Here is a 22,274-nt window from a genome sequence, read left to right as displayed (position 1 = left end):
CAAGCACATACATATGACTTCTATATTTACCACTTACTTTAGTGCGTAAGTCACTTTGATGCTGTTCTCCATGAAAGTGCAAAAAATATCATCGACATCGTTATTAAAATATGGTCGCCACACAATATATTCGTTTTTTTTTTTTAACATTATCATTTTAAAGAAATGCAGCTTTCAACACCCGATGTATGTTTAAAAATGGCCAGTGACGTCATGCCGTCCACACAGACGTGAGTAGTCGATAGCGGATGACTGCAGGCATCGATGTGTTGATGCCTGCTGACAATCTGGGCAAGTCACTCCGCCATGGCGCCCGTGGTGTCGCAGGAAGATTCTCGCCGTGTTTAACGTCACCGAGCAGACATTCGCCCGCCAAGTTTCGACCCCGGTAGGAATTTGACCACTTTTGACGTTAAAGCGGCCATGACGGTGGAGCAAAATGTCCTCCAGCATTCTCAAAAGGTAAGCTTCGCGCGGACTCCGTGGCGAGCTAACGCTAGCATAAGTGCAATGCCATTTACTTGTCATGTTCGGCCTGTTTACGGAATGTATATAAATTATATAGACTATATATGAATTGTTTGTTTTAATATGCAGTGATGCTTTATCGGGGCTACGTCTCATTTGTTTATAATTATGCCAAATTCAATTGTTTACATGGGGCCTAGCGTCCTCCTAGCCAGTGTTTTGCTACTTGCTAGCTAATGTCAGCACTCTGTAGCACCTCCAATTAAAAACTCGGTGAAATTGTTTACAAAGTTTGACTGCATTTACTGACTAATGCAAACGACATTTACTGGTACTTCTTCGCCAGCTGTGGCGGCAATCAAATAATGGACGCCGAGAGTCACGTAACGCCACTTATAGCCACTTAAAATCGGAATTGCCAAGCGAATAACTGGTTTTGTGCGAGTCTAATAGGTGAGGACAAACATGGCGGTTGTGTGAAAGTACTGTTGTTACTTGTTGTGCTAATGCTGATTTTACTCACATCCGATGGGTTTGTTTTCAATTCAGGACACGCTGTTAACGCGCATCCACACTCACAGCCACACCCACACCCGAGTTCAAACTTTAGTAACTACAGTTCAAAGTGCACCAACCACGACAGTGCTTAGCTTATTCCATTAGTAGCATACTTTTTTTGTAGCAATATGAAATGTCTTAAATATGACAATTTCATTATTCATTATTTCATTCAGTGACCTTGTGGTTGGGCAGCACGGTGGAAGACCTCCACCCCAGATTCCACCTCACTCCTACCCACTTCTCCAAAGTGGGCTGGCTCAGGGTGGAGGACAGAGTAAAACAACTTGCACTTAGCCATCCATCCATCCATTTTCTACCGCTTATTCCCTTTGGGGTAGCGGGGGGCGCTGGAGCCTATCTCAGCTACAATCGGGCGGAAGGCGGGGTACACCCTGGACAAGTCGCCACCTCATCGCAGGGCCAACACAGATAGACAGACAACATTCACACTCACATCCACACACTAGGGCCAATTTAGTGTTGCCAATCAACTTATCCCCAGGTGCATGTCTTTGGAAGTGGGAGGAAGCCGGAGTACCCGGAGGGAACCCACGCAGTCACGGGGAGGACATGCAAACTCCACACAGAAAGATCCCGAGCCCGGGATTGAACCCAAGACTACTCAGAACCTTCGTATTGTGAGGCAGACGCACTAACCCCTCTGCCACCGTGAAGCCTGCACTTAGCCTAGTCTATAAAATTCGCTACACACTCCCTGATACCGAAGTACATGTCAAACTACTTCCTTAACGTAAATGACCGCCATAACCACAACACCAGGGGGAGCTCCACTAACCACGTTAAACCCAGATTCCGATCTAACAAAGGTCTTACTTAACTCATTCTCTTTCTATGCCACATCAATGTGGAATGCGCTCCCAACAGGTATAAAAGAAAGGGCATCTCTATCCTCCTTCAAAACTGCAATAAAAGTACACCTCCAGGCAACTTCAACCCTAAACTAACACCCTCCCCAGATTGTTAATAATCAAATGTAAACAATCAAATGTAGATACCGTACTTTTCTTATACTTTCTCATCCCTCTCTCTCTATGTCCACTACTTGCTGTACATATCCTACCAAGTCAGATCTACACTGTTTCAATATCCATTTCTCTGTTCTCAATTGTTGATGACTGATGATAACAACCAAACCTAACCCCCCCCGAATTGTAAATAATGTAAATAATTCAATGTATACACCCTGATGATTATCTTGTGTGATGGCTGTATTATGATGATAGTATATATGGTAGTATATATCTGTATCATGAATCAATTTAAGTGGAACCCGACTTAAACAAGTTGAAAAACTTATTCGGGTGTTACCATTTAGTGGTCAATTGTACGGAATATGTACTTGACTGTGCAACCTACTAATAAAAGTCTCAATCAGTCAATCAATCAAAGAGGGGTTAGTGTGTCTGCCTCACAATACGAAGGTCCTGAGTAGTCCTGAGTTCAATCCCGGGCTCGGGATCTTTCTGTGTGGAGTTTGCATGTTCTCCCCGTGACTGCGTGGGTTTCCTCCGGGTACTCCGGCTTCCTCCCACCTCCAAAGACATGCACCTGGGGATAGGTTGATTGGCAACACTAAATTGGCCCTAGTGTGTGAATGTTGTCTGTCTATCTGTGTTGGTCCTGCGATGAGGTGGCGACTTGTCCAGGGTGTACCCCGCCTTCCGCGCAATTGTAGCTGAGATAGGCTCCAGCGCCCCCCGTGAACCCGAAGGGAATAAGCGGTAGAAAATGGATGGATGGAAATAATATAAGAAAAGTCAAATATAATCTCCAATCTTCATAAAAAAACATTGAGCTATGCTTAATTATTCAGCTAACAAAAACACAAACGAACAAAATGTGAAAGAGGACATGTTTTTAACATTAGCTGCAGCATGAAAATAATTGACCTTTCACAATTGGTGTTTTTATAGGTAAACATTATTATAGGACATACACACAAGGATTTTAGTCAGGAATACCAACCTGCCAACTGCTTCTTGAGGCTGTGTGACAGGCTGTGTTCTGAAAATTACTTTTAAAAAGTCATTAGTTATAGTTACTTGTTACCTTACCAAAAATGTAATTGATTTACTAACAAATTTACTCTTTAATATATGTAATTAATTACCATGGAACTTAATTACCGTATTTTCCGCACTATAAGGCGCACCTAAAAACCACACATTTTCTCAAAAGCTGACAGTGCGCCTTATAACCCGGTGCGCTTTATATATGGATAAATATTAAGATTCATTTTCATAAAGTTTAGGTCTCGCAACTACGGTAAACAGCCGCCATCTTTTTTCCCCGTAGAAGAAGCGCGCGGTGCATGCTGGGATATGTGACGTTTCATTTCCATTTGTGTGTTTATGTAAAGACCCCAAAATGGCTCCTATTAAGTGTGTTGTCTGTCAAATTATAAATAATGCAGACGAGGCGTGTTAACTGAGTTCTCAACGTTTTCTCACAGCGTGCTCATAACCACATTCGAACTCCCAGCATACAACAACGCTTCTCAGGGCTACCGCGCATGCTCGTAACTATTGTTGCATGCTGGGTAGTGTAGTTGTTATATTTGCTAGCTCATAACAGCACATTGAGAGACACGCTTACGCGCTTAATTCAATACTCGCCGTCATTTCGGGTGGATTGACAAAAGACCTCCAGCCGCTAGATATTGGTGTCAACAGGGCATTCGAAGCTAGACTGCTAACTGCGTGGGAACTTCTCAGGGCTACCGCGCATGCTCGTAACTATCGTTGCATGCTGGGTAGTGTAGTTGTTATATTTGCTAGCTCATAACAGCACATTGAGAGACACGCTTACGCGCTTAATTCAATACTCGCCGTCATTCCGGGTGGATTGACAAAAGACCTCCAGCCGCTAGATATTGGTGTCAACAGGGCATTCGAAGCTAGACTGCTAACTGCGTGGGAACAATGGATGACAGAAGGCGAACACACCTTCACTAAGACTAGGAGGCAGCGCCAGACGACGCCAACATCTGCCAGTGGATCGTAAATTTGCCCAACTTTTCACTTCGGACACCGAAGACGAAGGATTTACGAATGAAGAATAACTTCAGAAAGTGAGCGCTATGTTTATTTTGTGTGTTGTGACATTAACGTTCGAGCAACATTATGTTGCTATTGCTCTGCACTATTTTGAATTTTACTATGTTTGTGATTGCACATTTGCGTACATTTTGGGAGTGAACAGAGTTGTTAGAACGCTGGTTTTTAATATATTATTAAAGTTTGACTGACCTATCTGATTGTTTTTTTGACATTCCCTTTAGCGCAGCGTAGGCGCGGCTTATAGTCCGGGGCGGCTTATTGGTGGACAAAGTTATGAAATATGCCATTTATTGAAGGTGCGGCTAATAATCCGGTGCGCCTTATAGTGCGGAAAATACGGTAATGTGTTCCTTAAAAAATAAACAGTTGAGATCCATCCATTTTCTACCGCTTGTCCCTTACGGGGTTGTGGGGGGTGCTGGAGCCTATCTTGTTCCCACCGAGTTACTAGCGTGCAGTGCAGTTTGTGTCAAGTGGTGGTGAAAAAACGTTGTCTTTTACTGACCAGTTCCTTTAACTGAGATCTAATTTTGTCCGTGTTGGAACAAGTGGGTGAGCTAGGAGGAGGAGCTCCTTTTTGTGCAAGGCGCAGGAGGGTCGGGGGATACATAAAGCTCTTAGCGCGAATGATCAATCACTTGGTTATGGTTTAAATTGATTTCAAACACGCTATACAGATGGCCGAAAATTGTCTTTTTAGAAGTTTTTAAAGTAAAGTGTTCCCACACCTTTGACGACTTAGGTTGTACACTTTTCTCCATTGAAGCAATAACCTCAATATGTTAAACGATCCGTACTGTTTTCCTGCGCCATTTTTCGAATGTTTCCGCAAAGGAGACGGCGTCGTCACGTGAGCTGCACATGACACATTATTGACTAGTTTACCTCCATCTCATGAGACGTAGCCTCAGTGCCGCCCTGGCACTGTTTTGTACTGTTTTTGTACTTAGTTTGATTATTGTTTCTCAGCTGTTTGTAAATGTTGCAGTTTATAAATAAAGGTTTATATTAAAAAAAAAAAGAAGCCTCCACGCATTTTTATAATCTATTTTAATCGAGTTAATCGATTAGTTGTTGCAGCCCTAGTGTTGTACAGTGTGAGTGACTTTAGTGGTAATTCAAGTTTAATTTATCTAAGTGATCTGACTTACATCATAGTCTAGGAATGGAACTCTTTCTTCGCCAGAGGACCACCTGTTCATATATTCAAAGCCCAATCTTTGTCATATTGTGTGTTTCTAAATTAGTATCAACATTTCTTGCTGTATTTTTAAGAAAAATAACGTTTGGTATTCCCCATTTAAGTATTATCTTGATATTTGTATTTCTTAAAACACTTTTTGCTACGACTGTTTCAAAAAACCACCAACTCCGAGTGTCTAAAAAAAGAACGCAAATGTGAGCAAAACCTAAAAGAGTTACGTTTTTACCAAAGGCAGCAATAATGAATGAATCTTTCAGCACATACACAACGTTGACATCTATAGTTGTATTTTGATAAAGATGCGGAAAACATGCATACTTGTCGACGATGCTTGCAGCAACAACAACAGACATAGCTGTAGGTGCAAAGTTAAATCATAAAATGCAACCTTTACATGAGCACTAATTATGCCTATTATCCTAGAGTCTTGATACCAATGTCCTTGACTGAGCCACACACAAAGAACTTGTAGACCTTGCTTTTCCAAGTTTTCATCGGTTTTGTTGTGTAGGATGGCGTCTGGAATGCAAGCTAGTTCAACATGTCTGGTAACATCACTTGACGTCTTTATTTTCATAACATATAGGGATCTAGTCCATTGCATAGTTACATTTTTTGCTTGTATCTGCTTTTTGCAGGAAGATCTAGGTGACTGTCTCTCTTACTGAAGTCACTCTATCCTTTACTCTTTTTCCCTCAATAGCACCAGCAGACGCTACTAAACCAGTTACGAGAGGTCACAGGCACCACCGACATTCAGCTCCTTCAGCAGGCCTTGCAGGTAAATTATGTACAACACAGCTTGTTAAGTAAATTAAGTTAAGTAAGGAAAGCAGATATTAACAGCAAATTCAATAAATCAATAAATGTTTATTTATATAACCCTAAATCACAAGTGCCTCAAAGGGCTGCAAATTAAAAAGTAAATTAATAATAATTAGAGAGAGGATAATATACTTGTTTGCGCTGACATTTTAGGAAGAGCTCGAGAGGATGAATAATGACACAGCACGCAACATTATGTTTGCCTGCACACAGCATCAACAATCTGCAGCCATTTATTGATAATTAGGTGCACTGATGTGTTAGCTCCACCCACACCAAGAGTCAGACCAATAGTCAGCAAGAACATACTATAACAAAGTCTTGGACTTTTACTTTGACAGGGTACAACAAAGTGGAAAATGTGTAATGACACATTTTCCACATCAAGGTAAAACGTTTTTAAATACATTTTGCAAAATTATTAAAAATAAAAAATAAAAACAATCACATGTACATACAGTAGGTATTCACAGCCTTTGCTCAGTACTTTGTCGATGCACCTTTGGCAGCAATTACAGCCTCAAATTGAATATGATGCCGCAAGCTTGGCCCACCTATCTTTGGGCAGTTTCGCCCATTCCTCTTTGCAGCACCTCTCAAGCTCCATCAGGTTGGATGGAAAGCATTGGTTTTCATCCAGGTATCTCTGTACATTGCTGCATTCATCTTAAGACTCTCTCGTCCTTTCATAGGCGACACCGTCGTGGCCCCTCCCCCTGCATAGCAAGGCTTGCGTGCCCCGGCAAAAAATCTTAGGTTTTAGTCGCCGGCAACACAGAATGCATAGTTGGGATTGGTCTGGTTTTTTGCCAAAGAGTGTCCATAAACACAAGCAAGCAGACTTACGTTATTGTATGAAATAACACAACAGTGATTAAACATTTGCATGCAAACTGATATTGTGTACTTGATATCTTGGTGTGCTCAAAAAATTATTACTGGATGTGTGTTTTTCATCTTTGTGAGTTGTTGTTGCGTCCAGATAAAGTCACAAAGTACGACACTATGTGGGATCTGAGCCGAGGATGTCGTTGTGGCTTGTGCAGCCCTATGAGACACTTGTGATTTAGGGCTATATAAGTAAACATTGATTGATGATTGATTGACACTTTTTTCAACTTTTATGGTTAATCTTGTGCTAACAATAGGTTCAATGTCGACACATATTTATTCTCGTGCACATCTTTTTGTCTCAAACAGAACACTTCTCATTCGGTATACTTGGAAACATTTGTGAATTCTGAACATGACCATAGAGATTAACACCACCATGTCATAAATTTACAATAGTTATTTAACAGTTTTGTTTATTTACAATTACATGGGAGCTCTCTCTCGTCCCATGTCCTGAACGGCCAAGTAGGGTTGCAAATAATAATAGCGTCCTCCGCTGCGACTCGTTCAGAAGTTGCGCAGTCCATCTTCATGAAGGTATTTTCCTATGGTTTATAAGTAAAACGTCCTTTAAAGGTAAATAGATTATTATGAATTATTAGTTCTTGTGTAGACAAACATGTCAATGTTGTGGTTGTCATCTATCGTCACTCTTCACAAGAAGGAAATACAGTTTCAGTCAATGACAGCTGCCGCTGCTCCTTCTGGAGATGCTGCTCCTTAGTGTTTTGGAAGAGAATTACAAGTCTGGCGCCACCCCCACGGAAGAACTATTAATCAAATAAGACGCTGTCAGAGGGGACGCAAGCTACGTGACACAAGAGTATACACCAGGCCTTAGTCTAGTCAGGGAGGTGACAAAGAACCCAATGGTCACTCTGTCAGAGCAACAGCATTCCTCTATGGAGAGAGGATAACCTACAGCAATCCACCAATCAGGCCTAAATGGTACAGTGGTAAATTGTTTGTCAAAAAACTTGTGAAAGACTCCCAGACGTTGAGAAACAAAATTCTCTGGTCCGATGAGACAAAGATTGAACCCTGGTGTGTGCCAGACGTCTTGTTAGGAGGAAACTAGGCACCACTCATCACCAGGCCAATACCATCCCTACAGTGAAACATGGTTGTGGCAGCATCATGCTGTGTTTTTCAGTGGCAGTAACTGGTAGACTTGTCAGGATAGAGGGAAAGGTGAATGCAGCAATGTACAGCGACATCTGGATTAAAACCAATGCTTTCCATCCAACCTGATGGAGATTGAGAGGTGCTGCAAAGAGGTATGGGCAAAACTGCTCAAAGATAGGTGTGCCAAGCTTATGGCATTGAGGCTGTAATTAATATCATAGGGGCATCAACAAAGTATTGAGCAAAGGCTGTGAATACTTACGTATGTCTGTATTTTTATTTAATTTTTTTAATACATTTGCAAAAATAAAAACTTTTCACATTGACATTAAGTATATTGTCTGTGAAATTTTTAGGACAAAAATGAATTTACTCCATTTTGGAAAAAGGCTGTAATGTAACAAAATGTGGAAAAAGTGTAGCGCTGTGAATACTTTTCTGATGCACTGTACTTTGTGGAATAGTCTGCGTTTATCCACTTACTAAAACTATAGTCACCTCGATGGTTTACTTGATTATTTATTTGCATACAATATACAATACTACATTTTTATATACTGAATATTTTTTTAAGACAGAAGTTAGAAGTTTGCACTTTTTTGATCTGGTTTGATTTGTATTACTATTTATTGATTATTGGTATCTTTATTGATTTATTGGCATTTATTTATTTGCATTCAGTGTGCAATGTTACATTTTTGTTTACACAAGTATTTTATTCAATACAGAACTTCTAAGTTTTCACTTAATTTATCTCAATTTTAAGGATTATTATTTATTTGCATGCAATACTATATTTTTGTTTACATAAGTATTTTATTCAAGACCGAAGTATTGCCTCACAAAGGAAGCTTTTAATTTTGTGATTTGAAGTTTATTGCATAAAAATAAAATGTATATCTGGTCTAAAGAAAACAACATTAAACAAATTGGAATTTTGCTAAACTTAAGAGTAAGAAGCGGTGTTTCATTTCAAACAGCTAGTTTTTGATCACATAAAAGCAACAATTATTTTGAATTTTTCTGTCATTTGTATTCATTGGGCTCTTTAAAAAGTAGGGAAAGAAATCTGAAAAAATCGTAAATCTGATTTTTTTGTGAAAAAATCGTGTGATTTTATTTTTAGGCCATATCGCCCAGACCTAATTACTTGCATTGTTATTATTATGTTATCATTACATTTGTGCTTAATTTGGCCACAGATAATGTAAACTTTTCCACTATTTAACAATTTGATTGTCAAATACTTCCAATTCTGTGTACAGACCATTGTATGCTGTTTCGACTATAGTATATAATAATGATCTAGAGACGGACATGGGAATTAAATGTGTTTAAAGTGGCATTGAAAAGGCATTAACAAGCATTAAATTAGATTTGCTGATACCTGTAGAAACCCCGATTAAGGAAACCTAACTGAATCCCCATCCCCAATGCAGGTTATTCCCATTGAGCTGCTATTAGCCTTAACACGTATTCAACTTTGCAGGCAAGCAATGGAGACCTGGCTGAGGCCGTGACCTATTTGACAGAGAAAAATGCCAAGGTGCCACAGCAAGATGAGACCACCTACTACCAGACTTCTCAGGTGCCCAGCGACAAATACATCAGCGTGGGCAGTCAAGCAGACTCAAGTAAGCGATAATTGAAACATGAAAAAAATATTTTTTGTGAGTAATCAATGTGAAATAAATACAAATAATGATTGAAATGTGTACATGAACATTTAACATCACTTTTACCTTTATAAAAAACTTTTGTTGGTGAATAGAACAAGCTTCGAGGCCTTTTTTTTAATTCAATAGTGTTTCTAATGATGTCACAATTTGGGTCAGGACCAGGATGTGGCGCCATCAAGGAGGATAGCATTTGTAAACATTGCAGTGAAAGTGAATGGAACAATAATCAAAAGTCTTTGTAAAGTAAATTAGTGAAGTGAATTATATTTATATAGCGCTTTTCTCTAGTGAAACCCAATATCTAAGTTACATTTAAACCAGTGTGGGTGGCACTGGGAGCAGGTGGGTAAAGTGTCTTGCCCAAGGACACAACGGCAGTGACTAGGATGGCGGAAGCGGGGATCGAACCTGCAACCCTCAAGTTGCTGGCACGGCCGCTTTACCAACCGAGCTATACCGCCCCACGGTAAAAAGATGTCAAAACTCCACGACCACCTGTACAGGCAAACATCAAATTAGTGTTGTGTGGGTTAAGTGGCGCCAATTGCTAAAGAAGATCCATATGAGATTTTTACCATTGAAATTAAACAAAACCAAAACCAGTGAAGTTGGCACGTTGCGTAAATCCTAAATAAAAACGATGAAAAAATGATTTGCAAATTCTTTTTAACTTATATTCAATTGAATAGACTGCAAAGACAAGATATTTAACATTCGAGCTAAGAAACTTAATTTTAATGGCAGCAACACATTGCAAAAACGTTGGCATATCGGCATTTTTACCACTGTGTTACATGGCTTTTCCTTTTAACAATACTCAGTAAACGTTTGGGAACTGAGGAGACCAATTTTTGAAGCTTTTCAGGTGGAATTCTTTCCCATTCTTGCTTGATGTACAGCTTAAGTTGTTCAACAGTCCGGGGTCTCTCTTGTAGTATGTACAGACAGGTCTGGAATACAGGCAGGCCAGTGTAGTACCCGTACTCTTTTACGACGAAGCCACGCTGTTGTAACAAGTGCAGAATGTGGCTTGGCATTGTCTTGCTGAAATAAGCAGGGGCGTCCATGAAAGACGTTGCTTGGATGGCAACATACGTTGCTCCAAAACCTCTATGTACCTGTATTAATGGTGCCTTCACAGATGTGTAAGTTACCCATGTCTTGGGCATTAATACACCCCCATACCATCCCAGATGCTCGCTTTTGAACTTTGCATCTATAACAGTCCGTATGGTTCTTTTCCTCTTTGTTCCGGAGGACTCAAAGTCCACAGTTTCCAAAAACAATTTGAAATTTGGACTCGTCAGACCACAGAATACTTTTCCACTTTGCATCAGTCAGTCCATCTTAGAGGAGCTCGGGCCCAGCGAAGCCGGCGGCGTTTCTGGATGTTGTTGATAAAGGGCTTTCGCTTTGCATAGTAGAGTTTTAACTTGCACTTACAGATGTAGCGACAAACTTTAGTTGCTGACAGTGGTTTTCTGACGTGTTCCTAAGCCCATGTGATGATATCCTTTACACACTGATGTCGCTTTTTGATGCAGTACCGCCTGAGGGATCGAAGGTCATGGACATTCAATGTTTGTTTTTGGCCTTGCCGCTTACGTGCAGTGATTTCTCCAGATTATCTGAACCTCTTGATGATATTACGGACCGTAGATGGTGAAATCCCTAAATTCCTTGCAATAGCTTGTTGCGAAATGTTGTTCTTAAACTGTTCGACAATTTGCTCACGCATTTGTTCACAAAGTGGTGACCCTCGCCCCATCCTTGTTTGTGAATGACTGAGCTGCTTTTATACCCAATCATGGTACCCACCTGTTCCCAATTAGCCTGTTCACCTGTGGTATGTTCCAAATAAGTGTTTGAGGAGCATTCCTCAACTTTCTCAGTTCACTTGTGCCAGCTTTTTTTTAAAGGGGAACATTATCACAATTTCAGAAGGGTTAAAACCATTAAAAATCAGTTCCCAGTGGCTTATTTTATTTTTCAAAGTTTTTTTCAATATTTTACCCATCACGCAATATCCCTAAAAAAAGCTTCAAAGTGCCTGATTTTAACCATCGTTATATACACCCGTCCATTTTCCTGTGACGTCACATAGTGATGCAAATACAAACAAACATGGCGGATGTAACCGCAAGGAATAGCGACATTAGCTCGGATTCAAACTCGGATTTCAGCAGTTTAAGCGATTCAACAGATTACGCATGTATTGAAACGGATGGTTGTAGTGTGGAGGCAGGTAGCGAAAATGAAATTGAAGAAGAAACTGAAGCTATTGAGCCATATCGGTTTGAACCGTATGCAAGCGAAACCGACGAAAACGACACGACAGCCAGCGACACGGGAGAAAGCGAGGACGAATTCGGCGATCGCCTTCTAACCAACGATTGGTATGTGTTTGTTTGGCATTAAAGAAAACTAACAACTATGAACTAGGTTTACAGCATATGAAATACATTTGGCAACAACATGCACTTTGAGAATGCAGACAGCCCAATTTTGAATGAGGTGGCGACTTGTCCAGGGTGTACCCCGCCTTCCGCCCGATTGTAGCTGACATAGGCTCCAGCGCCCCCCCGCGACTCCGAAGGGAATAAGCGGTAGAAAATGGATGGATGGATAATATATTACCGTATGTAGACATACCCTCATCCGCATTCTTTTCCTGGGGGTCTGGCGGCAGATTTCTTTGACTTTATCGTTGGAAATGCTGCTTTGAGTGTCGCAGGGTATCCACCCATTCTTGCCATCTCTGTCGTAGCATAGCTTTCGTTGGTAAAGTGTGCGGAACAAACGTCCAATTTCTTGCCACTTTCGCATCTTTGGGCCACTGGTGCAACTTGAATCCGTCCCTGTTCGTGTTGTTACACCCTCTGACAACACACCGATGAGGCATGATGTCTCCAAGGTACGGGAAACAGTCGAAAAAACGGAAAATAACAGAGCTGATTTGACTCGGTGTTTGAGAAAATGGCGGATTGCTTCCCGATGTGACGTCACGTTGTGACGTCATCGCTCCGAGAGCGAATAATAGAAAGGCATTTAATTCGCCAAAATTCACCCATTTAGAGTTCGGAAATTGGTTAAAAAAATATATGGTCTTTTTTCTGCAACATCAAGGTATATATTGACGCTTACATAGGTCTGGTGATAATGTTCCCCGTTAATCAAGTTACAGGCATCAAATTCTAAATGAGCTAATATTTGCAAAAAATAACAAAGTTTACCAGTTCGAACATTAAATATATTGTCTTTGCAGTGTATTCAATTGAATATAGGTTGAAAGAAATTTGCAAATCATTGTATTCTGTTTTTATTTACGATTTACACAACGGGTTTTGTACTATTACACACAGTATACACACAAAATGACTAGTAGTCCTGCACTGTGGTGAATCCTGTCATGCTGAAGTAACTACTATTCCTTGTTTATCATCAATACTTTTGCAAACAGTTCTCTAAAAGCAAGTGAAACTGTTGTCATGAGCTGAGCAAGTTTGAAAGTTATTCCACATGCTTCCCAGCCAAATTATGTTTGATGTTTGCAATCTATGATCCCCTTCTTTATGGACAGTTGTTTTTTCTGCATCCGGTTTCTCACAGCTTTGTGTGGTATTGTCGAACAGTGTTTCTTAACCATTGGGCACATTGTTGGGCCACCAGAACATACTGTATCTGTTTCTCAGCTGTGGTCCATATGAGCCACAACGGTACTAATATGTAATACACTTTTAAACCAATTGGGGCAGTAATGACAATATCAAATAAACAGAAGAAGTCTGAAGCTAAAATTATAGAGAAGTTTCTTAAACACAACAATTATGACTAATGTGGTGAAGCTGAATTTTCATTTACGTACACTTTCATTTTATTGACAGTTTATTTAAGAAACAAATATATTATTATTTATTAAATGTGTTAGAATGCATTTTGGTGTTTTAGTCCTAGTATTTTTTTGTTTTAAGGCTAAACTTTTATTTTTTTGAATATTGGTTTGTACTGTAGCACCAAATAAAATCTGTTATTGCTATTTAATATTTTTGGCAGGCCTTGTGGCATCCTATTACCATTAAAATACCTACTCTCGTATTTCTCTGAGTATAGAATTATCACTCTGTTTTAAGAGATGACGGCTTGTAGGTTCAATTAATACAATTGAATAGCTTAGTTGCTCAGACAGCAATTTATTTATAGACGTTTAGATTGTGGTATGCTGTTTCTAAATGGAGAAAGACGTAAATGTATCTTGTTTTCATGTTAGCATTTAAGCTAGTGATCTGGCGCCAGCTAGTCAGTGAGTTTATCAAAGTGCAGTTATCAATCACAGTCTTTCCATTATTTTAATTTAAAACAGTATTACCGTCGGCAGTTTTACTGTGGTTATCTTAAATACAGTTAATTGTTACATCCCTAATGCTAGTGACCCCGCCTCCACCAACAGAGACAAAGATAGTGGAGACAGACAAGAGTGTTCACTCCTTTACTTTCTTTGTGCTATAGGTAGCTCAAAACATTATAGTCCGAATTGTATCTACATTTATAGAAAATGTCAGAAACCGGGATAATGAACAAAGAATTACATTTTGGGGCTGATCCGGATGTTGTTGTTTTTTACTATTCAGGAATGACGCCTGGCGGAGGTCTGCACTCTCCTTAGTGCTTTTCTAGTTCTAACAGTGTTTTTGTTTTGTTGTCGTATTGTTTTAGATGTCATTGACCTGACGGGAGACGATAAAGATGACCTGCAGAGAGCGATTGCTCTAAGCCTGGCAGAGTCCAATCGAGCATTCAGGGAGACAGGCATCACCGATGAAGAGCAGACTATCAGCAGGTGGGACCCACAGTGTAAACATCATATAATGCCATGCATATCTTACTGGGGATGTGTACTGAACCTGAACACCCTAGGCAAACATACCGGACAAAGCACGTTTTTAATGACCAGAAGAGGAAGTTAATTTATGTTACTTTGTATTTTTCCCACTCCCACATCTCTAGAGTGTTGGAGGCCAGCATTGCAGAGAACAAGGCAAGTTTAAAGCGTACCCACACAGAAGTATGGAGCGACTCACCCAACCCGCATGACAGGAAGAGGATAGATAACTGCCCTGTGGGGTTGAAAAATGTTGGAAACACCTGCTGGTTCAGTGCTGTCATTCAGGTGGGTGGGCACACCCAAATGCACACTTTTTGTCCATTGAAATTCATATTTGTATAACACAAAGCAAAAATGGATCATTAATAAAGAATATAACAATAAAAAATATTCAGCTTGTTTTAGACCATTTTCAAATAAAATATGAATTGTATTATTAATATAATTTACTCATATATTAAAGAATACAATAATATAAATATTAAGTTTAAGGAGTATTTGTACTGATAAATGAACTAATATGCTATTAAAACTGTGTTTCAAACTCAGCATTTAAGACGCACATAATTAGTGCGGCAGAATGTTTTTCTAGGTGATTGTACAACGTGACCATGGCTAAAATACACAAGATGAACACTGGATACTCTATCACATGTTGCCTCACTCCTCTGTAATGTGACTCCTTTTTAGTTGAAGTCCCTGCATACACTCAAGCGTGTTGCTCTTTCAGCAAGAAGTGTAGTAAACAACATTCTCCTCTCCTCATATGATCTGTAAATCCTAAAATAGTTCGAGAACTTTCTGAATAAACATTGTCACGAGTTAGAGAAAAAAAATACTTTCACCTTAAAAAAACATCCAGATGCTTTTTTTGTCTTACAACCCTTTTGAATGAATCATTTTACTCCCCCCCCCTCAAGAATTTGTTGGCCTACAATTCCTGAATTTACCACACCATTTTCAGAAAGTTACGGCAAAGGTTGCTATGTTTTGAGCTTTTTTTCCCCTTGATTTTTGGTTATTAACATTGAATTAACTTGTGATTTTATGACTTTATCAATTTTTTAAAGGCTCCTTACAACTTTTACCTCAAATAGCAAATCTTTTCAACAAAAATTGGAAAACAAATACTGGATGGATGTTTTGCTTATTTTATACCACACTAACTTAAAAGTAAACTCTAAAAGGCAGTAAAAGCACATTCTCAGACCTTTTTTGTAATTTATATGTTTTTAAAAACTACAATTCATAATAGTGATAATCATAATTACAGAAGGAAAAACCACCGCTGTCCTGTCGTTCACAAGTTGCAGACATTCGCCATATATGTTTTATACTTGAAAAGTGTTTGTCCATTTTCAAAATTAATGAATGTTCCAACACATAAATGATTTAAACATTAAGAGCATGTTGAGAGTGATCTATAGCGCTAACTTTTGTTGATAAATGAAAAACGATGAGAGGCTGTCATCATACTGCAACATCTTTAACGTGTAAATGCTGCTACTTTGCTCGGTCAGCATTGCAATTAAAAAACTGTTCTTGTCTTACCATGGATAAATAAATATTATATATGTGTATATATAAATACACAAACTTGGAGATAAATGTTTAAATACTACATTACCGTATTTTCCGCACTATAAGGCGCACCGGATTATTAGCCGCACCTTCTATGAATTACATATTTCATAATTTTGTCCACCAATAAGCCGCCCCGGACTATAAGCCGCGCCTACGCTGCGCTAAAGTGAATGTCAAAAAAACGCTGCGCTAAAGTGAATGTCAAAAAAACAGTCAGATAGTTCAGTCAAACTTTAATAATATATTGAAAACCAGCGTTCTAACAACTCTGTCCCAAAATGTACGCAAATGTGCAATCACAAACATAGTAAAATTCAAAATGGTGTAGAGCAATAAATAGCAACATAATGTTGCTCGAACGTTAATGTCACAACACACAAAATAAACATAGCGCTCACCTTCTGAAGTTATTCTTCATTCGTAAATCCTTCGAATTCTTCGTCTTCGGTGTCCGAATTGAAAAGTTGCGCAAGCGTGGGATCCAAAAATGGCCGGCTCCGCCTCGTCGAAGTCATCGGATTCAGTGTCGCTGTTGTTGTGCAGCAGTTCTGTGAATCCTGCCTTCCGGAAAGCTCGGACCACAGTTGTGACCGAAACTATCTGCCCAGGCATTTACGATCCACTGGCAGATGTTGGCGTATGTCGACCGGCGCTATCTGCCCGTCTTAGTGAAGGTGTGTTCGCCTTCGGAGCTGTGTGAAAAAAGCCACCCGGCCTCTTCGCGTAAACTTCCCTTAACCACTCGCTCATCTTTTCTTCATCCATCCATCCCTTCGAGTTAGCTTTTATGATGACGCCGGCTGGAAAGGTCTCTTTTGGATGGGTGGAAGTTAGCATGGCAAGCTAGAACCACAGTGAAGGATGACTCCTCATTCCCTGTGGTGCGAATATTCACCGTACGTGCTCCCGTTCCACAGTGCAGTTCACAGGAATATCAGTTGCTGTGAAATACGGTAGTAATCCGTGTGCGGATGGAGAGATTGCGTCTTTTTATGAACCGGATCCTTGTCGCGTAGTAGGAGCCATTTTGTGGTCTTTACAGATGTAAACAGGAAATGAAACGTACGGTGATATCCGCGCGTTTTTTCTTCTTCTTCCGGGGGCGGGTGAAGCGCTTCCTGTTCTATGGGGGCGGGTGCTTTCCTTGGCGGTTGCTTGCGTAGAAGAAGAAGCGCTTCCTGTTCTACCGGGAAAAAAGATGGCGGCTGTTTACCGAAGTTGCGAGATCGAAACTTTATGAAAATTAATCGTAATAAAGCGCACCGGGTTATAAGGCGCACTGTTAGCTTTTGAGAAAATTTGTGGTTTTTAGGTGCGCCTTATAGTGCGGAAAATACGGTACGCAGAAGGCTTATACAAGAACAGGTAGCTGTGCGGGAGGATGACAATTGTGTCGTTTGAATTATAAAGAGTTGATATCTTGTTACTACCCGGTACATGTTGTGCCTGATTTGTCTAAACAAGAAACAAACATACATTTTGATGACACAGTTGATGTTACGATTTGTGCATTAAAACAATCCTTTCTCGGAGGTCTATAGACAATTCCTTTCAACTTCATGCCTGGTTTGTGCTCTGCTATGCACTGTCAAGTGTGAAACCTTACACATAGACTAGTATTATACGGTATACCGGTACTAATTAATTACTTTGAAAAATACCGTTACTTTTTTTTCCACCTGTATGCTGCCATGCGGCGGTGACATTGCTGAGTCGAGATGTATATTCAGTGTGTCAACACGCACACACAGAACGCACATATAAAAGCAGAAACAGATTTATGAGGAAGAATGGCAAAAAACAGCAAGTGGTTAGTAAAGAGGATGCGTGAAGCACAATATTGAGGTATTTAGGCTTCAAAACTAAAACACGGAAGCGCTGCCTTTAAAACAGTCCTCGCTAAAAGGTGGTATACAGTATTACCATCTTTGATTCAAACTTAGACTAACATTTAAATAACAAACATCCAGATCTGCACAAGGAGGCCTATTTATACAGTAGACATGCACACAGCTGTTTGGCTTATTGCCAATTAGCGCAGTCCAAACCGCCCACTTAGCGAAAACTAATGCAAGTAAAATTCTTGAAATTTTAAACAAATTATCGTACTACAATTTGTGTTCTCTTTAACAATGTGTGATTTACCTGCTACATGTCTTGTCAGTGTAGTTTTAGCCATATAGTATTCTTTTTAGTATGTACTAATTATTGTATTTGTCTGAAAACACAGACCAAGAGTGGCAAGCATAAATCATGAAGTATTTAATACAATGTCAATAAAGCTTTCTATTTTATTCTAACCTAATCGTACATTATGGCAGGCTGTGTGTAATAAAGACAATTGTAAAATTTTTCCTTAAGTGCAATAAGAAAAGCCCAAATTTGTTTAGTGCTGTTTATTTTGATTCAAATCTTCTATAATTGTTTTTGTGTGCAATAAAAAATGTATGTTTAATGTATTGTAATACTTTAAAATGAAGCCAATAATGAATGTTTTTGTTGTCCCCTTTCAATCAACTGAAATTTACCACAGGTGTAAGATGTAAGAACATATTCAATGATGATCAGTTGAAACAGAATGCACTTAAACTCATTTTTGCGCTTCATGGCAAAGGCTGTAAATACTTATGTACATGTGATTTCTTATTTTTTTAAATTTTTAATACATTGACAAAAATCTTTAAAAAAAAAGTTTTTTTAACTATGGGGTATATTGTGTAGACATTTTAAACAAACATTTTTTTTTCATTTTGGAATTGGGATGTAACATAACAAAATGTGGAAAAAGTGAAGCAATTTTATTACTTTCCGGATGAACTGTAAATATGAACTAAAATCTGCAATTTTGGTAGGAATTACTTGTAAATGCCGTATGTGCGCAACCCCCCTATGAATAATGGGTTCCAGTCTCGACAAAAGTCCATATTTTAGTAAAGGTTTGTACACCTATACATTATTAAGCGCTAAACAGTACTGTATATAAAAAAAACTTAACAAGGGGGTGATGGATCAACTTTCTATTCAATAACAAGGCCTAAACAACAACTACCTGAACTGTCCTCATCTTCAGCCGCCCTGCCGACACGCGCGCACACACACAGTCACTAGTCATGTGGTGCACACACAGTTTAAAATCACAAAATTCCTTAACTTGGACAGCAAAGTCACTACAATGATGAGAAATAGAAATATTAAAACCACTTTACCTTATGAGTTAATCTTAGCGTGCAGCATAAGGAAGGTGTTGGGGTGGCAGTGTAGACAACGCTGTTGATACTTCATGACTCTTTCAAACCACCTAGGGCTTGTCCATTGCTTTCTTTGAACTGATATTGAACTAACAAAACTCAAAACATTTTGTAAAAAGGCTCCAAAAACACTTGAAAAGCACACAAAGTAGCACAGTAGTTAACAACAGCACTGATAAATCTACTCCATTATTCATCATTATTATTGTGTTCACTGAATAAACACCAGAGAGCGATCAGCCCGCATACCTTGGATGTGCTGCTGGGCACAAAATGGCTATGTTGCGAGGGACACAAAGAGTGGATGAAACAGTCGTACTCTGGGACGAGGTTCCTACACCAAAGTTCATTTGTAACTCGATGTGTGGTTCCTAAGTCGAAAAGTTTGTACAATGAGAGGTTCTTAAATCGAGGGTCCACTGTAATAGATTAATCTTACTTGAAATTGTACCTTGTTGTAACTTAAGATGGGTATCCAATTTGGTACTTTTATATGTACTGTCCAAATTTCGTCGAAACTATCGAGCATCAATTCACCTGAAATCAAACAGTACCATATTTTGATATTTTTGTAGCATGTGACGTCACGTCCGGTTGCAGACTCGACACTGGCTCAAACATTTGGCGGGCAAACAGGCGTATTCGTAGCGAACTGTCTGTACGTAATGTTGTATTTTTCCATGCAAACCACCAAGCAAGCTTGCCTGAAATGGATTGATACCAGAAATAGCTTGATTGAAAGCGCTCAGCGGTAAAGCTCCACCTTTCAAAATCTGCTACACTTTCAAATTTGGTGGTAAACTAAGATGCACATTACAAACAGCTGGTGTGTAGTAAGTACAATTCTCACAGTTTAAATACTTTGTAGGACTCAACTAAAGACAAGACTGAAATATTCACCTTAATGGCAAAGACTGCTTTCTTATTATGGCAACTCACCCAGGACAAACTGAAATTAATGAATACTTGCAAATAAAATATATTATAATATAAGATATTATCAGTGGTGTGCCGTCAGGGCCAGCAAGGCCTTCTCTGCTGGCCTAACATAACCAAAAATCATGATCATAATTAAAGATAAAAGTAATTGTTTATTTACTTTCCCTAAATATCTAAAAGTATTCAAATTCTCTTCATGTCATATTATGCTCCTTCCAGCGCTGTTGTTTTTAGGTTATAGAGTTTTTTTCCAATCAGAATTCAGCTAGTTTATGTTGCCATGCTGTACCAAATATGCCTAGAGCCTTCAGATTTCGCAATGCGGGCGTCCGTGAGCTGTAAGTGAACGGGGACATACAGTGATAGACAGTTGCAATAGCCAATAAGATCACGCGTTGTTGTCAGTAAGACCTTTTAGATGGCTTAAGGCAGATATAGTGATGTATGAGCTAGGTAACATAAGAACTCCATCACCCAGCATGCCACAGGAGTGGAGAGCATGCGCAGTAGCCCCGTTTAGGTTGTTCAATGTAGACATGCCGGTGTGGCGTAAACTTTAAGAACTCAGCCAACACACCTCGTCTGCATCTTGCAAGACAAGACAACACATATTTGCAAGGCCATTTTCAAGAAGGATATTTAAAGTGAAACTACATCTTGTGAGAACATCTCGGCCAACCCCGGAAGCTAGCTCAGCTGTCGATGAAATTTGAGTTCAGATATTTTATTTCTTTATTTTTTCACGTTTCAAATGTTTTTTGCAATTTTTATTTTAACAGTACTACATAAGTTTTAATTGCTGATGCGGGTTTATTGATTTTTAAATGCGCCAGAAAATAACCGATTTTGTACAATGCGCAATAGTGTGTAAATGTGTTTCTGTATAGTGTTTCTCCAGCAATGGTTACGTGGTGACATCAATTATGGTATTTTGAGAGGTAATCATTGAAGTCGGATATCACTGAAGGCCTGGGTGGGAAACGCACGGCCTGCCACTGGATATTATAATATGATATATTTATATTACACATGTATAGTATATAAATATAAACAATACAAAAATACGATTTTATTAACAAATTAGCATGTATTACCACATGAAGACGCAGAAGTTCTAAAAATTGGTATCGTATTGGTATCAATTCTCAGGTACTGGAAATTAGTATTGTAAGTATTCAAATGTACCCATCCTGAGTTGTATTTTATTTATTTATTTATTTGCTGAATGAATGCACCTGGATTTTAAGTGGGCATTACTAATGTCTCTAATGTCACTTCAATCCCCCAGTCTCTGTTTAACCTACTGGAGTTCCAGAGGCTGGTGCTCAACTACTCTCCACCAACCAAAATACATGATCTGCCTCGCAACCAGAAGGTAAGAGGCCCGAAGCAGCAATACCTACTAAGGCTGAGCACGTCTAAAGCACGCACAGTTTTTTTTTGCCTGCTCACCTGTGGTTCCAAGCATTCAAACCATATGGATGACACAAACCACAGCTGTTGACTTTTTAATGCAGATTTGTCTACACTGTCAACGTTGTAGACTAACTTTTGAGGATACATGGCTCAATATGACAAAAACAAAACAAACAGGCTAAGGTTACCCGGTTGTTGTCCCTTAGCGATCAATGCTGTTATCTTGTATTCAACATCTACACTCTTAAATTAAAACGTTCTCTTTACTTCATGATACCAAGTAAATATTGCACTTTTTGTTTAGCGTACCCAGATCGACCTGCCTGAGCTGTTACTAGTGTTTCCCATACATTGATATATTTGTTGCAA

General features: G+C 39.3%; 1 protein-coding gene across 4 annotated transcripts in view; it reads left to right on the top strand.

Moving 5' to 3' along the window:
• Positions 1–240: 240 nt before the first annotated feature.
• The window catches only part of usp25 (ubiquitin specific peptidase 25), a 64,752-nt gene continuing 42,718 nt past the window's right edge, over positions 241–22,274 (top strand). For 3 of the 4 annotated variants that reach the window (XM_061963162.1, XM_061963161.1, XM_061963159.1), the window contains exons 1-6: positions 241–462; positions 6,017–6,094; positions 9,647–9,791; positions 14,550–14,673; positions 14,841–15,003; positions 21,778–21,864. In XM_061963162.1, coding sequence (XP_061819146.1) covers positions 424–462; positions 6,017–6,094; positions 9,647–9,791; positions 14,550–14,673; positions 14,841–15,003; positions 21,778–21,864 — 636 coding nt within the window. In that variant the 5' untranslated portion in view covers positions 241–423. The remainder of the gene's footprint in view (positions 463–6,016; positions 6,095–9,646; positions 9,792–14,549; positions 14,674–14,840; positions 15,004–21,777; positions 21,865–22,274) is intronic. The other variant, XM_061963160.1, reaches the window with a different exon arrangement.

Source organism: Nerophis lumbriciformis, linkage group LG09 (assembly GCF_033978685.3).
Source record: "Nerophis lumbriciformis linkage group LG09, RoL_Nlum_v2.1, whole genome shotgun sequence".
Taxonomy (NCBI): Eukaryota; Metazoa; Chordata; class Actinopteri; order Syngnathiformes; family Syngnathidae; genus Nerophis; species Nerophis lumbriciformis.
The sequence above is the reverse complement of the archived record's forward strand: the minus strand, read 5'-3'. Positions and strand labels throughout refer to the sequence as shown.